The 16,418-nt window shown below is 33.0% G+C and overlaps 2 protein-coding genes across 7 annotated transcripts; both read right to left on the reverse strand.

Moving 5' to 3' along the window:
- Positions 1-1,406: 1,406 nt before the first annotated feature.
- Positions 1,407-3,851, reverse strand: LOC127264337 (uncharacterized). The gene is made up of 4 exons (XM_051293818.1): positions 3,612-3,851; positions 3,050-3,295; positions 1,791-1,949; positions 1,407-1,670 (listed from the first exon to the last, which is right to left on the reverse strand). The coding sequence occupies exons 1-4, from the start codon at positions 3,849-3,851 to the stop codon at positions 1,407-1,409; spliced, it is 909 nt and encodes a 302-aa protein (XP_051149775.1).
- Positions 3,852-4,744: 893 nt separating this feature from the next.
- Positions 4,745-14,791, reverse strand: LOC127264466 (F-box/FBD/LRR-repeat protein At1g13570-like). Of its 6 annotated transcripts, none has more exons than XM_051294011.1 (4): positions 14,777-14,791; positions 5,590-7,027; positions 5,330-5,488; positions 4,745-5,226 (listed from the first exon to the last, which is right to left on the reverse strand). In XM_051294011.1, exons 2-4 carry the CDS (start codon positions 7,003-7,005, stop codon positions 5,038-5,040), a joined length of 1,764 nt encoding a protein of 587 aa, XP_051149968.1. In that variant the 5' UTR covers positions 7,006-7,027; positions 14,777-14,791; the 3' UTR covers positions 4,745-5,037. The 6 variants fall into 6 exon arrangements, with proteins under 6 accessions (XP_051149968.1, XP_051149967.1, XP_051149966.1 ...); XM_051294010.1 differs by lacking the exon at positions 14,777-14,791 and adding an exon at positions 14,045-14,059; XM_051294009.1 differs by lacking the exon at positions 14,777-14,791 and adding an exon at positions 12,850-12,864.
- Positions 14,792-16,418: the final 1,627 nt, after the last annotated feature.

A 16,418-nucleotide genomic window follows, 5' to 3' on the forward strand; every position in this document is an offset into this window, starting at 1 on the left:
GAGGGAGCAATATTCCGATCTTTGGCATGCTAAGAGACACGATTTTTCTCATTAAGAACCTCCCACAAATCTCTGTGAGAAGAGTCAAGAACTTGATTTGATTTGAAAATTTAAGATTGAGAAATAAATTATCATTCTCACACATACATGTGGAGCTAAAATGAAAAATAAAAACACAGCATCTTATTTGTTCCCATTTTTAATTCCATATCTAAAACCATCTTTGATCGTTTCTTCCCCTAAATCTTCTCCTCATTTGCTCTTAGAAATGTTAGCTCAAAATAGTAAGTTTAATTCTAGAGATGATGAAAACATGATGTGACTATTTCACCAAAATCCATGCTAATATATATTCTTTTTGCACAAACAGAAATTGCCTGGTTGATTTATACTTATTTATATACAAACAGATACTGCATTTGATCCACCACTGGGCGATGGTTGATTTACAAGGCTAGCCTGGCTGAGAAGGAACAAGCATATGCCAGCCTGCACATAAAATCTTGAGTCTGGTCAGTTTCTTGTCCTACAAACTGATATTAAAGATGTACGTATAACTTGTAAGCAACAAGAGAGCAAATAATGTGGAACAAGCATATGCATGCCTAATTGCCTACACACAACAACTTGTATTTGAAGACATTACAATCTGATCTATGCATCTAAGAGAGTAAATATAATGTGTATTTAGAGAGATTTGTGATTGTTGCATAGCAAAGAGAGAGAGAGAGAGAGAAATCAAAGTAAACAGCACTATTCTTATTTAATCTCAAATGTTTGCATTCATTTCATCATTTTTATTCACAATGAAAAACCTCTACAGGCCACTCGGAACATAGAAAAATTGAATTGAGTAATTAAATATTGTGTTTTGTGTTGTTTCCTTTATGCTTAAAATTTTATAATAATATCTCCATTTGATGTTTGGTGATTCGGCTGTTGGACAAATAGTTGGAATTAAATCTTTAGAAGAATAATATTATTATTCTGTAAGAAGAAAGTGATTATCTAAAATTTAAGTTTTATATACCTCCAATAAATGATATTTTGGGGCCAGCTAAAAATATTTCTTCAACTATTTTGACTTGATGTAATTTATAAATGCACACAAGAATTCAAAAGAAAATTTTTAATTGAACCATAATTGCATTCCTCACTTGTATTCAAATGATCTCATTTATTGTTGGTAAAGTTACTTAATTCTATCGAATTATTCTACTTGTGAATGGTACACTGGTATCTCTGTCCTATGCATCACTTAAAATTGAATGGATGCGAATAATCTAAACAATGTCAAAAAAAAAAGCTTAATAATCGATCCTAAGCAAAACAATGATTCATGGTCAAAGAAAAAAATTTCACACCAGCTGATTATTTATGAAAAATTTAGTTTTGGACGAAGAACCTCAATAGAATAGCTTCAACTCCATTTTTGCCTTGTCCAATTCACCGTCATCCATAGAAAGAAAAGTTAGTTTCAATTGTTCAAGTTCTGTCCCCTTCAATAGAAGAAGCTTCACAAATTTCATTTCAGGTTGAATGCCCACAAATTTCATAATCACAATCTTGAGGTTGTTGTAATTAATATTTTGCTTCTGATTGGCTTTAAGATAATTGATAGCTTTATACGTCTCCTCAGCTCTCGGAGCCCACAGCAGCCAAGCATCAAACTGATAATATACATACATATGTATGACAAGTGTGAGATGGAACTATGAAAGAATTCACAAGCCAAAACTGAAAAAAAGAAAAAAAAAAAAAACTAACAAATCCATGAAGGGGATACTTACATTAATGTCAAGGCCATACAACTTAGGGGAGCTTCGCATCAAACAGATAACACAAGCAACATTGTCCATGATTCCGAAATTCACATTTCTTAGTTTAATCGTCTTCAAATCATTGAGCATTCGAGGAAGTTCTTGCGGCACTTCATGCAGAGCCAAGAACTAAAATGAAAATACATAAGGTGAACTCCACATTATTTTGCTCATTAAAAATATTAACACAATAAAAAATGCAAAAAAAATTATAATATTTACTAATTGTACATGTAGAAAGAAATTCCCAGCTTCTAGTTTTACAAGAGATGGATACCCACCGAAAAACTGGATCATGTTATTTCCATCTCCAATTGCTCGAGAAGATCCAAAATTTCCATAATCATAATCTTTACTTAATAAATCGAATTATGGATATTTTACAAATACTTCCCGAACAAATTGTGTGTTTTGCACACAAATTGAACTAAATAAGCCGTCTAAATTCAAGATCAGGAGATTAGAAGCCTCAATGTTGAGGGGCCAAAATCCATTTCGGTCATTGCATCGATGAACAGTCAATGATTGAAGAATTAGACATTTTGATATGAACAGCTGTAACTCTTTAGGATCAATGGTGAGTCTTTCAAGACACAGCATACCATGTCTACTAAAACCATGGAATGTAGGAGGAAGCTTGATGTTGGTATGTTTAAGACGCAAGTCTCTAAGATTCAGAGCATCAATATATAATGTAACCAAAATGTTGGGAGATCTCTCAGCTTGTTGAGAGACAACCACTCAAGCATCGGACATTTAGAGATAAACGTGCGCAACTCCTCGTAGGTTATCCGTACATGTTTAAGACTAAGTTTGACAAGTGCAGGAAAACCTTGGAAAGTAGTAGGCAATTTCATGTCAACTAAATTAAGCTGCAGATGACTGAGGAGATGAAAACTAAATAGATCACTAGGTATGGAATAAAGAGTGGTTTCGGTCCAAATTCCGAGTGAGAACTCCTCGACACATTTGCTTTTCAAGATCTGGAGCCATCGATCGACAACCATATGGCCAGAGTTAGTATATTCAAGTGAAAACTTTCGAATGGGTCCTTTGTGTAATAGCAGTGTATGAGAAATGACACATTCAGGGGGGGTATTCTGAAGGCAGCAATTCCCAATTTGAGAGTTTAATCAGACATCAGCTAAGGGATCATTTATCCCAAAGCCGGAGATCAAATAAAGAGGCGGCTCTAGCCCACCGTTATGTCATTTAGCCAAGCTTTTTACCATCTTACTAAAATTAGGCTCATCGCCGATGCCACTGAAAGTAGATTTCAATGTCATGTACTTCAGTACACTTGCCCACTGCAAAACATTCCTAATGAATTCCACCTCCGCCACATAACCAGACAAGAGCGAGATCATTACACTTTCCAGGTGTGTCAGATTAATAGGTTTTACAGACTTGAGAACCTCGAGAGTGTGCTCCTCATTGATGAAATAATTCATGAAATAATGTCTGCGATGATCACACTAAAAAGGAAAAAGATCAAATGAGAGAAAGATATATATAAAACAGAGCAAGTTCATAGAAAGAATAATGTCACTTACAGTAATTTCCAGAGAATGCAAATTCGGAGAGCTTTGCAACAAGCTAACAACACAAGCAACATCTACCGGAACTCTGAAATTAATTGCCCTAACTTTTAGAACAGTGACGATGATTCAGCTCTTTGTCGCATCCTTTATCCTCGCCCCTAATTGTTTATTTCTTGCATTAGAATTGCACATGATCAATACACATTCACGGATCATTTTAGGTAGAAATATATATTGAGAAAATATCTACCTCGAAATCAAGGTACTCGAGCATCGGACATTTAGAAAGTAGAGTCATCAGCTCATCAAGCTCAACAGAAACAGACAGGAGCTCGAGTTTAACAAGCTTACCAAAACCATTCCATTGAGGTGAAAGTGTGATGACAACATTTTCAACACACAAATGTGTGAGGTTATCAAAAGCAAACAGAAATGTCGAAATCCTACTAAGTATATCCAAGCGAGGATAAGCAATCGAAAGATCTTCCATATGATGATTATGGTTGTTCGACAAGTAAAGGAGCCAACGATCAAAAGCAGCAACGCTCAAACTGCATAGGCTTCCTTGAGTTAAAAAATTTGGTTATAGGCCCTTTATGAAGCACAAGGATTCGATCTATTACAGGTTAAGGATCATGCTTCCAATTACCCACGGAATCATCTAATTCGATTTCGAAATCGAAAACAAGGCTTGGTATCCATTTATACCTCCACTCTTTTGAGAGTGCGCTTGTTCTTACAGCATCAGGCAGAGGATTTCGAAATATTTAGAAATGTATAGAATCAAATAAACAGAGCCTTGTTTGAGAAGGAAATAAGAAACAGAATCTATATATTTCATCATTTTTATTCATAATGAAATGAAAAGCCTCTACTGGCAGCACTCGGAACATATACAAATTTAATTGAGATATTAAGTATTGTGTTTTGTGTTGTTTCTGTTGTGCTTAGAATTTGTAACAATATCTGCATTTAATGTTCGAGGATTTGATTGTTGGACAGGTACTTGGGATTAAATGCACAAAACTCATTTATTTTTGACTATCTTAAACATATAGAATAATTTTTGACTATCTTAAACATATAGAATAATCTAATGTAAATGAGGTGTCCGATCCTTATGGATAAGGAGAAAAGTACAATCTGTAAATCCGCCGCGGTGTTGTGAAAGAGGAAAGTGGCTATCTAAAGCTGAAATTTTATAAACTTCAATAAATGATGTTTAGGTGCCAACAAAAAATATTTCTTTAATTATCTTGAATTGCTTTAATTTATAAATGCACATAAAAACACAAAAGAAAATTTTTAATTGAACCATAATTGGATGACTTAAAATTGAATCGACACAAAAAAATATAAATATATATATAAAGAAACAGAAAATAGAATTATAACTCCATTAATACAAATCATTAAAAACAAAAATTAATAAAACAAAAGAAAAATGTAGAGATTCCGAAATGCAGCTTAATACAAATATTCACAACAAAGCAATAATTCATGGCAAAAGCCAAAATTTTACACTAGCTGTTTATCTATAAAAAATTTAGCCTTGAAAGATGACTCCAAATAGAACAACTTCAACTCTCTTTTTGCCCCGTCCAATTCAAAGTAATTCCTAGAATGAGAAAGTAAATTCAATTGTTCAAGTTCTACCCCCCACAATAGAATAAGCTTTACAAATTCCACTCAGGTTGAGTGCCCTCAAACAATTTCATCTTCACAATTTTGATGTCGTTGTAAGGAATATTTTGCTTCTGTATGTCTTTCATATATTCAACAGCCTTTTGTGTTTGCTCTGCTCTAATTGATTCGTTAACATGACTCCACTCCTCTCCCCAACTCCTGGTCTGCCAACCTTCAAACTGGTATATACATACATACATATGACAAGTGTGAGAATGGAACTATGAAAGAATACAAATCAAAAACCAAAAAAAACAAAACATGCTAATGAAGGATACTTACATTAATGACAAGGCTGTACAACTTAGGGGAGCTTCTAATCAAGCAAACAACAGAATTGACGTGGTCCATGATTCCAAAATTCATTTTTTTTAGTTCAATAGTCTTCAAATCATTAAGTTTGCTAGGAAGTTCTCGTGGCACGCCACCCAAAGCCAGGAACTTCAATAAAAATACATAAGGTGAACTCAACATTATTTGCACCTTAAAAAATTAACACAATGACTAAATGCAAAAAAATTTGAAGTATGTACTTATTGTACCTGCAAGAACGAGATTCCAACTTCCAATTTTACAATAGATGGAAGCTGACCGAAAAACTTGATCATGTTACTCTCATCTCCAATTGCCCAAGAAGATTTTAACCTTCCATAATCAGCATCTTTACTTAATAAAGCAAAATATGGATATACGGCAGAAACTTCCTGAACAGATTGTGTGTTTTGCGCACAAATTGAACTGAATAAGCCGTCTAAATTCAAGACCCGGAGATTAGGAGCATCAATATTGAGAGGCCAAAACCCATTTTGGTCATTGCACTTACGAACGGTCAGTGAATGAAGAACTGGACATTTTGATATGAACAGTTGTAACTCTTCAGGATCAATGACGAGTCCTGCAAGACAAAGACTAGCAAGTCTACTAAAACCATGGAAGGTAGGAGGAAGCTTGATGCCGGTATGTTTAATGACGAGTTCTCTAAGATTCGGAGCATCAATATCAAGGCACCAAACTGTTGTTGGTGAAAAACACGAGCTAATCGACAAGCGCTCAAACATCGGACATTTTGAAATAATACTTTCTAATCCTTCAGGAGTAATCTGAACATTCGCAAGTTCAAGTTGGATAAGACTTGACAGTTTGAGATTAGTAGCATTAATATCGAGACGGGAAAGTGGAGTTTCATAATAACAACTGCTAATATACACCAACTCGAGCAATGGGCATTCGGATAAAAACCTTTGCAACACTTGTGGGGCAATTTTGACTATAGAAAGCCTAAGTTCGGCAAGCAAACTGAAACCATTGAAAGTAGGAGCTAGTTCGACGCTGTTTCCTACAAGCTCCAAGTATTTGAGTTTCGGGGCATCAACATCATGTACCCAAAATGTTGGGACATCTGTCAGCTCGTGGAGATACAACCACTCAAGCTTCGGACAGCTACAAATAAACATGCGCAACTCCTCGTAGGTAATCTCGACAAGTTCAAGAGTAAGTTTGACAAGCTCAGGAAAACCTTTGAAAGTAGTAGGCAAAGTGATCGCAACTAAATTCAGCTGCAGATGCCTTAGGAGATGAAAACTAAATAGATCACTAGGTATGGCATAAATAGTGGTTTCAGCCCAAACTCCAAGTGAGAAGTCCTCAACGCACTTTGTTTTCAAGATCTGGAGCCAACGACTAACAACCACATGGGCATAGTTACTGTATCGAAGTGAAAACTTGACTATGGGTCCTTTGTGCAATAGCAGTATGTGGGAAATGACACCTTCAATGGGGCATTCTGAAGGCAGTGATTTTTGGAAGTCCCAACTGAAATCTAGATGCGGAACTGATAACCACTTATACCTCCATTCTCTAGATAGTACACTAGTTCTCACCACTTCTTTCAACGGCAGGTACTTAAGGATTTCGTCGATGGTGTTGTCAGGAAGCCCGGTGATTCTATCGGAAGCCATTTACCAGGAATTGATTCTTCACCTAATAACAGAATAAACAACAGATTGAAATTAAAATGGCAGTAAATAGCACAATCCATATCATTAAACGCTATTTTCCTTTACCGGATTAAATAAGGAAGTAACCATAGGAAAACCTCAGATCCATAATCTTTTTCAAAATCCAACAAAATTTAAGCAAGAATCAAAACTCACAGAGAGTGTGCGCTTTGATAGCGAAAAAAAGCATCAAAATCTTACCCCAAGTTAAAGTAGTTGTACCAAAATATATCAAAATCTTTTATAAGCAAGAATCAAAACAGGGGAGTGTGTGCGTCAATAGCAAAAAACGCATCGAAATCTTATCCCATGAAAATTATTTGTTTGTAATTTTTCAAAATCTAAGAAAGAATCGAAAGCATCAAAATCTTACCCAAGTTAAAGCAGTTTTAGAAAATTATTTATTTGTAATTTTTCAAAATCTAAGCAAGAATCAAAAGTATCATAATTTTCCCCAAGTAAAAGCAGTTGTAGAAAAATATTTGTTTGTAATTCTTCAAAATCCAAGAAAATCTGGGCAAAACGCACAAAGTCTAAGCATAGTAACCTTACCCCAAGTTAAAGCAGCCGTAGAAAATCAATTCTGCGTATGATAAAGCACTCAGCAACAACAAATCCGCCGCTGGATTAAACTTTTAGGGTTTTAGTGAAACACAAAATTTTTTAATTTATATCGGGTAAACACGTTTGTCACTTATTCCGACTTTTTTATTACAGGTATCCATCTGCCAACTTTAAATAGGGGGTTTATTTTTTATTATTAATACTTGCATATGAAATAGGTCTTTCTCTTTTAAACACACCCAACCCAAGCGGTTGCGCTTTTTAATTTTTAGGGTAACTTCTCTTGGATTTTTTTATTATTAATATTATAATGGAATGAATTTTTTATAAAGTTTGAGGCCTATATATATATATATATTACAATAAACTCGTAACCGATACCAATTAAAGACTCTGACCAAGACATTATTAAATTTTGAATTTGAATTTAAAATTTAAAATTCAATTTAGAATTTATTTTTCACAATTATAAAATTCAACACATTAATTCTCAACGACTTCTAATCAAGAAAACAACAAATGTGACTACGTCTAAGATTTCAAAATTCACATCACTGAGTTCAATCATCATTAAATAATTGAGAGCTTTCGAGAAAGTTCTTGTTGCACACCAGCTACACAGAGCCAAGAATTAATGAATATATATAAGGTGAACTCCATATTATTTTGTGCTTTCAGTTAATAAATGGTCGGGCTTGGAAATCCAAGCAATCTACGTATACAAACTGCATCAAGTCATATGTAATTCTAAATACTTACAAAGCAAAGACAGGAGACTCAGGCATATATAGAAACGCCAAAGGAAACGAGAAAAGCGAAAGAACCCAAATGATAATGCAAAGAAATCCAGTACGACCCTACCCTATCTGAACCGGAAGCTCGGGAGTCCAGCAGCGTCAGCACAGAGCAAGACATTCATTTTTGTTTCTCCTCTTAGATTTTAATTTAATGAGGAGATCTTAATTACAAGTACCATATGCTGCTTAATTACAAATCACACATTCATATTGATGTTGGAGTATAATGTAGTTTTATTGGCGTTTAATAGTTATACATTCAACAACAGAATGATCCATAAAGAAATTTAAGAATTGTATATACTTGAAATATCTACTCTCTGTTGTCGGGAAAAAATATGACTGAACAAACCCTATATATTATCATAGTAATTAAAATAACAACATTCTGTTTTTCTTTGCACACTAATGTACTCTATCAAGAATCATCTTACAATCGATCGACATGTTTGATAACAGCATGGCACCCTCCAAGTCTTCCGCACGATGCTCATCCTCTTTACAGAGGTCAAGCAGCGCATCTGTGCATTCTTTCTCCAGATGGCTTATGCTTCCTCGTTGCTCATTATTGCCTCTCGAAATCAATAAAACTAATTGATTGAATAAAATATAATGCGCGCATACTCACACTCACAAATATATATATGTATGTATGTGTGTGTGTGTGAATTTATGTGCAGACAATGAATCAAATGCTTGAATGTCTCCTTTAAGTAGCAAATGATGAAGATAGCAATGAAATCATGTCATTTCATGTTAAGAAACGCACCTTATTTCTAGGATTAAGTAGACGAATGTTGCAATTGTTATTTTTTTTTTAATTTCTTTTTCAACTTTCTTCCTCTCTTTAGAATGTTCTTTGTTGTCGGCTTAAAGTCCGGCACAAGAAATGTGCCATTGTAGTCGTAAATAGACGGTGATAGTTAAGGTTCTTTACAATTTCTTTGGACAATAATTTTTTATATAACTATGCATAATTTTAATGTCTAAAGATGTTTTAATTGATGCATCGGATACAGAAGCTAATGAAACATACAAAAAGTTGAATAAACTAAGATATGTAAGTTCACCATGAATCAGTAAACTTTTAAAAGACATAAGCAAGAATACAATAAATGAGATTCAATCTATATTGAAGTGAAAGCGAATAATCGAAGAATGAGCCCTCTTATTCTTTATTCAAAGTCCCCTTTATTTAATTAGAGGATGATCGAAGATCTACTCTTGTGCTCTCGTTAAAAGGGAACATATAGTATTAAGCATATTTATAAACTAAATGAAGTCCAACTAAAGCATCACTTTATTCCAGCTCTAAAACCGTCAATTGTTGAACGTATTTAAAACATTCGCCGTAGATAGACAGAAACTTCATTTGTCGTGATTCATTTATTTCATGTGGAGATAAGGGATGTGCTAATATACACTTATCTTTTGTGATCAAAATGAGATCGTTCCATATAATTGGGATAGAAAGAAAATTAATTGTCCTATTTGCATACAAGCAATCATTTATCGAGAAAAATAACCAAATCGAAAGCTTTCTTAACTTCCACTTCAATATAGACTTTGAATGAAGAATAAGAGGGCTCCTTCTTCGATTATTCCCACTTTCACTTCAATATAGATTTGATTTCATTTCTTTGTATTATGTACGGTTCATTAGCTTTTTCATTTGATGCATCAATTGAAACATCTTTGGACATTGCAATACTCATATAAAAAATAAAAAAGAAAAAATAAAAACTTATTGGTCAAAAATATGTAAAGAACCTTAACTATCACCATCTATAGACAACTACGTGTGATGGCTCATTTCTTGTGCAGGACTTTAAGCCTACAACAAAGAACATTATTAATAGAGGAAGCCAGTAGCAAAAGAATGCAAAACAAGACAATTGCAACACTCGCCTACTTAACCCTAGAAACGAGGGCGTGTTTCTTAACATGAAATGACATAATCTCGTCGCTATCTTCATCATTTGCTAATTAAAATGAGATATTCAAGTATTTGATTATTGTCTGCACATTTAAGTTAACATATATGTATGTGTGTGCGCGCGCCAATTATATTTTATCTAATCAAATAACTTTATTGAAATAGAGAGGCAATAATGAGCAACAAGGAGGGAGCATAAGCCATTTCTAGAAAGAATGCACAGATGCCCTGCTTGACCTCTACAAAGAGGATGAGCACCGTGCAGAAGACATAGAGGTCGCCATGCTTTTGTCAAACATATCGATCAATTGTAGCCAAGTATGAAATGTTTCAAGTATATATGATTCTATCGTTGAAGGTATAACTATTAAATCGCCAATAACAATATATTATTTCAATGATTATTAAGTTTGCTAGGAAGTTCTTGCGGCACGGCACCCAAAGCCAGGAACTTCAATAAAAATAAATAAGGTGAACTCCACATTATTTGCACCTCAAAATGTTAACACAATGACTAAATGCAAAAAAATTTAAAGTATGTACTAATTGCATCTGCAAAAACGAGATTCCAACTTCTAGTTTTACAAGAGATGGAAGGTGACTTAAAAACTTACTCATGTTACTCCCATCTCCAATTGTTCGAGAAGATCTAAAATTTTCATAATCAGCATCTTTACTCAATAAAGCAAAATATGGATATACGCCAGAAACTTCCCGAACAGATTGTGTGTTTTGCACACAAATTAAACTGAATAAGCCGTCTAAGTTCCAAGACCCGGAGATTAGGAGCATCGATGTTGAGAGGCCAAAATCCATTTTGGTCATTGCACTTACGAACCATCAATGATTGAAGAACTGGACATTTTTATATGAACAGTTGTAACTCTTCAGGATCAACGACGAGTCCTTCAAGACAAAGACTAGCAAGTCTACTAAAACCATGGAATGTAGGAGGAAGCTTGATGCCGGTATGTTTAATGACGAGTTCTCTAAGATTCGGAGCATCAAGATCAAGGCACCAAACTGTGGTAGGTGAAAAACATGAGCTAATCGACAAGCGCTTAAACATTGGACATTTTGAAATAATACTTTCTAAGCCTTCAGGAGTAATCTGAACATTCGCAAGTTCAAGTTGGATAAGACTCGACAGTTAGAGATTAGTAGCACTAATATCGAGATGGGAAAATGGAGTTTCATAATAACAACTGCTAATATACACCAACCTTAGCAATGGGCATTCGGATAGAAACCTTGCAACACTTGTGGGGCAATTTTGACTATAGAAATCCTAAGTTCAGCAAGCAAACTGAAGCCATTGAAAGAAGGAGCTAGTTCGACGTTGTTTCCTACAAGCTCCAAGTATTTGAGTTTCGGGGCATCAACATCATGTACCCAAAATGTTGGGACATCTGTCAGCTCGTGGAGATACAACCACTCAAGCTTCGGACAGCTAGAGATAAACATGTGCAACTCCGCGTAGGTAATCTCGACAAGTTCAAGAGTAAGTTTGACAAGCTCAGGAAAACCTTTGAAAGTAGTAGGCAAAGTCATCGCAACTAAATTAAGATGCAGATGCCTGAGGAGATGAAAACTAAATAGATCACTAGGTATGGCATAAATAGTGGTTTCGGCCCAAACTCCAAGTGAGAAGTCCTCAACGCACTTTGTTTTCAAGATCTGGAGCCAACGATTAACAACCACATGGGCATAGTTACTGTATCAAAGTGAAAACTTGACTATGGGTCCTTTGTGCAATAGCAGTATGTGGGAAATGACACCTTCAATGGGGCATTCCGAAGGCAGTGATTTTTGGAAGTCCCAACTGAAATCTAGATGCGGAACTGATAACCACTTATACCTCCATTCTCTGGATAGTACACTAGTTCTCACCACTTTTTTCAACGGCGAGTACTTAATAATTTCGTCGATGGTGTTGTCAGGAAGCCCGGTGATTCTGTCGGAAGCCATTTACTAGGAATTGATTCTTCACCTAATAACAGAATAAAACAACATATTGAAATTAAAATGGCAGTAAGTAGCACAATCCATACGTTGTTCCCAATCATTAAACCCTATTTTCCTTTACCGGATTAAATAAGGAAGTAACCACACGAAAACCTCATATCCATAATCTTTTTCAAAATCCAACAAAATCTAAGCATGAATCAAAACTCACAGAGAGTGATAGCGAAAAAGAAAAAAATCGAAATCTTACCCCAAGTTAAAGCAATTGTAGAAAATTATTTGTATTTAATTTTTCAAATTCTATCAAAATCTTTTATAAGCAAGAATTAAAACTCACAGGGACTGTGCGCTTTGATAGCAGAAAAACATCGAAGTCTTGCCCCAATAAAAGTAGTTGTAGAAAATTATTTTTTTGTAATTCTTCAAAATCTAAGCGAGAATCAAAAACATCGAAATCTTGCCCCTAGTTAAAGCGGTTGTAGAAAATTATTAGTTTGTAATTTTTCAAAATCTAATGAAGAATCGAAAGTAACGGAATCTTACCCCAAGTTAAAGCAGTTGTATAAAATTATTTGTGTCATTCTTCAAAATCTAAGCAAAAATCAAAGGTATCGAATCTTGCCCTAAGTTAAAGTAATTGTAGAAAACTATTTGTTTGTAATTCTTCAAAATCTAAGCAAGAATCAAAAGTATCTAAATCTTGCCCAAGTTAAAACAGTTGTAGAACATTATTTGTTTGTAATTCTTCAAAATCTAAGCAAGAATCAAAAGCATCGAAATCTAGCCCAAAGTTAAAGCAGTTGTAGAAAATTATTTGTTTGTAATTTTTAAAAATCGAATCGGAAAGGATCGAAATCTTAACAGGGTTAAAGCAGTTGCAGAAAATTATTTGTTTGTAATTCTTCAAAATCAAAAGTATCAAAATCTTACACCAAGTTAAAGCAGTTGTAGAAAATTATTTGTTTGTAATTTTTCAAAATCAAATCAAGAATAAAAAACATTCAAATCTTACCCCAAGTAAAAGCATTTGTAGAAAATTATTTGTTTGTAATTCTTCAAAATCTAAGCAAGAATAAAAAACATCGAAATCTTGCCCCAAGTTAAAGCAGTTGTAGAAAATTATTTCTTTGTAATTTTTAAAAAGCTAATCAAGAATTGAAATGATCGAAATCGTACGGGGGTTAAAGCAGTTGCAGAAAATTATTTGTTTATAATTCTTCAAAATCAAAAGTATCGAAATTTTGCCCGAAGTTAAAGCAGTTGTAGAAAATTATTTGTATGTAATTTTTCAAAATCTAATCAAGAATCAAAAGCATCCAAATCTTACCCCAAGTTAAAGTATTTGTAGAAAATTATTTGTTTATAATTCTTCAAAATCTAAGCAAGAATCAAAAGTATCAAAATCTTACCCCAAGTTAAAGCCGTTGTAGAAAATTATTTGTTTGTAATTTCTCAAAACCTTAGCAAGAATCAAAAGCATTGAAATCTTACCAAAAATTAAAGCAGTTGTAGAAAATTATTTGTTTGTAATTCTTCAAAATCTACACAAGAATCAAAAGAATCGAAATCTTGCCCAAAGTTAATGCAGTTGTAGAAAATTATTTTTTTTTGTAATTTTTCAAAATCTAATCAAGAATCAAAAGCATCGAAATCTTACCGAAGTTAAAGCAGTTGTAGAAAATTATTTATTTGTAATTCTTCAAAATCTAAGCAAAAATCAAAAACATCGAAATCTTACCCCAAGTTAAAGCAGTTGTAAATAATTATTTGTTTGTAATTTTTCAAAATCTAATCAAGAATCGAAAGCATCGAAATCTTACCCCAAGTTAAAGCATTTGTGGAAAATTATTTGTTTGTAATTTTTCAAAATCTAAGCAAGAATCAAAAATATCGAAATCTTGCCCCAAGTAAAAGTAGTAGAAAATTATTTGTTTGTAATTCTTCAAAATCTAAGCAATAATCAAAAGCATCGAAATCTTGCCCAACGTTAAAGCAGTTGTAGAAAATTATTTGATTATAATTTCTCAAAATCTAATGAAGAATCGAAAGCATCGAAATCTTACCCCAAGTTAAAGCAATTGTAGAAAATTATTTGTTTGTAATTCTTCAAAATCTAAGCAAGAATAAAAAATATCGAAATCTTACCCCAAGTTAAAGCAATTATAGAAAATTATTTGTTTGTAATTCTTCAAAATCTAATCAAGAATTGAAAGCATCGAAATCTTACCCCAAGCTAAAGCATTTGTAGAAAATTCTTTTTTTGTAATTTTTCAAAATCTAAGCAAGAATGGAAAGCATCGAAATATTGCCCCAAGTAAAAGTTGTAGAAAATTATTTGTTTGTAATTCTTCAAAATCCAAGCAAGAATCAAAAGTATCGAAATCATGCCCCAAGTTAAAGTAGTTGTAGAAACTTATTTGTTTGTAATTTTTCAAAATCTTATGAAAAATCGAAAGTATCGAAATATTACCCCAAGTTAAAGCAGTTGTATAAAGTTATTTGTTTGTAATTCTTCATAATCTAAGTAAAAATCAAAAGTATCGAAATCTTACCCCAAGTTAAAGTAGTTTAGAAAATTATTTGTTTGTAATTTCTCAAAATCTAATGAAGAATCGAAAGCATCGACATATTACACCAAGTTAAAGCAGTTGTAGAAAATTATTTGTTTGTAATTCTTCGAAATCTAACAAAGAATCAAAAACATCGAAATCTTACCGAAGTTAAAGCTGTTGTAAAAAATTATTTGTTTGTAATTTTTCAAAATCTAATCAAGAATCGAAAGCATCGAAATCTTACCCCAAGTTAAAGTATTTGTAGAATTTATTTTTTTTTTTTGTAATTTTTCAAAATTTAAGCAAAAATTGAAAGCATCGAAATCTTGCCCCAAGTAAAAGTAATTGTAGAAAATTATTTGTTTATAATTCTTTAAAATTTAAGCAAGAATCAAAAGCATCGAAATCTTGCCCCAAGTTAAAGCCGTTGTAGAAAATTATTTGTTTGTAATTTTTCAAAATCTAATGAAGAATCGAAAGTATCGAAATCTTACCCCAAGTTAAACCAGTCAGTAGAAAATTATTTGTTTCTAATTCTTAAAAATCTAAGCAAGAATCAAAAGCATCGAAATCTTGCCCCAAGTTAAAGCAGTTTAGAAAATTATTTTTTTATAATTCTTCAAAATCTAAGTAAGAATCAATAGTATCGAAATCTTGCCTCAAGTTAAAGCAGATGTAGAAAATTATTTGTTTGTAATTTTTCAAAATCTAATGAAGAATCGAAAGTATCGAAATCTTATGCAGTTGTAAAAAATTATTTGTTTGTAATTCTTCAAAATCTAATCAAGAATCAAAAGCATCGAAATCTCACCCCAAGTTAAAGTATTTGTAGAAAAATTTTTGTTTGTAATATTTCAAAATCTAAGCAAAAATCGAAAGCATCGAAATCACTACAAGAAATTATCAATTTTGTAACGAGAATCGTTCCTAAATTCACTTTTTCTGTTACTAATGATATTAGAGACGGAATTAGAGATAAAATTACGTTAGCTACGTGAACTTTAGGAACGGAATTCGTTACAAATATAATATTTTTTTTGTAGTGAATCTTGCCCCAAGTAAAAGTAGCTATAGAAAATTATTTGTTTGTAATTCTTTAAAATCTAAGCAATAATCAAAAGTATCAAAATCTTGCCCCAATTTAAAGCAGTTGTAGAAAATTATTTGTTTATAATTTTTTAAAATCTAAGCAAGAATCAAAAGTATCGAAATCTTGCCCCAAGTTAAAGCAGTTGAAGAAAATTATTTGTTTGTAATTCTTCAAAATCTGAGTAAGAATCAAAAGTATCGAAATCGTGCCCAAGTTAAAACAGTTGTAGAATATTATTTGTTTTTAATTTTTCAAAATCTAATAAAAAATCGAAGTAATTGTAAAAAATCCCTAAAATCGATTGTAAACCCTAAAATGCACAGAGTTTAAGCATAGTAACCTTACCCGAAGTGAAAACAGCCATAGAAAATCAATTGTATGTAAGATAAAGCACTCAATAGCAACAAATCCGCCGCTCGATTAAACTTCTTGGGTTTCAGTAAAACACAAAAACTTTTAATTTATATCTG

Source organism: Andrographis paniculata, unplaced genomic scaffold (genome assembly GCF_009805555.1).
Source record: "Andrographis paniculata isolate CXL003 unplaced genomic scaffold, ASM980555v1 Contig70END, whole genome shotgun sequence".
NCBI classification, from domain to species: domain Eukaryota; kingdom Viridiplantae; phylum Streptophyta; class Magnoliopsida; order Lamiales; family Acanthaceae; genus Andrographis; species Andrographis paniculata.

Bases quoted from the DNA above. Each gene is read 5' to 3' on its own strand.
- LOC127264337 (XM_051293818.1), bottom strand. From the start codon at position 3,851: ATGGAAGATCTTTCGATTGCTTATCCTCGCTTGGATATACTTAGTAGG. The intron at 3,296-3,611 runs GTAGATATTTTC...TTTCCTTTTTAG, and splicing joins TCGAGTACCTTGATTTCGAG to TGTGATCATCGCAGACATTA. The intron at 1,950-3,049 runs GTAAAAAGCTTG...TTTTCATTTTAG, and splicing joins AGCCTAATTTTAGTAAGATG to TTCTTGGCTCTGCATGAAGT.
- LOC127264466 (XM_051294011.1), bottom strand. From the start codon at position 7,005: ATGGCTTCCGATAGAATCACCGGGCTTCCTGACAACACCATCGACGAA. The intron at 5,489-5,589 runs GTACAATAAGTA...TTTTTATTGAAG, and splicing joins TTGGAATCTCGTTCTTGCAG to TTCCTGGCTTTGGGTGGCGT. The intron at 5,227-5,329 runs GTAAGTATCCTT...TGTATATACCAG, and splicing joins TGTACAGCCTTGTCATTAAT to TTTGAAGGTTGGCAGACCAG.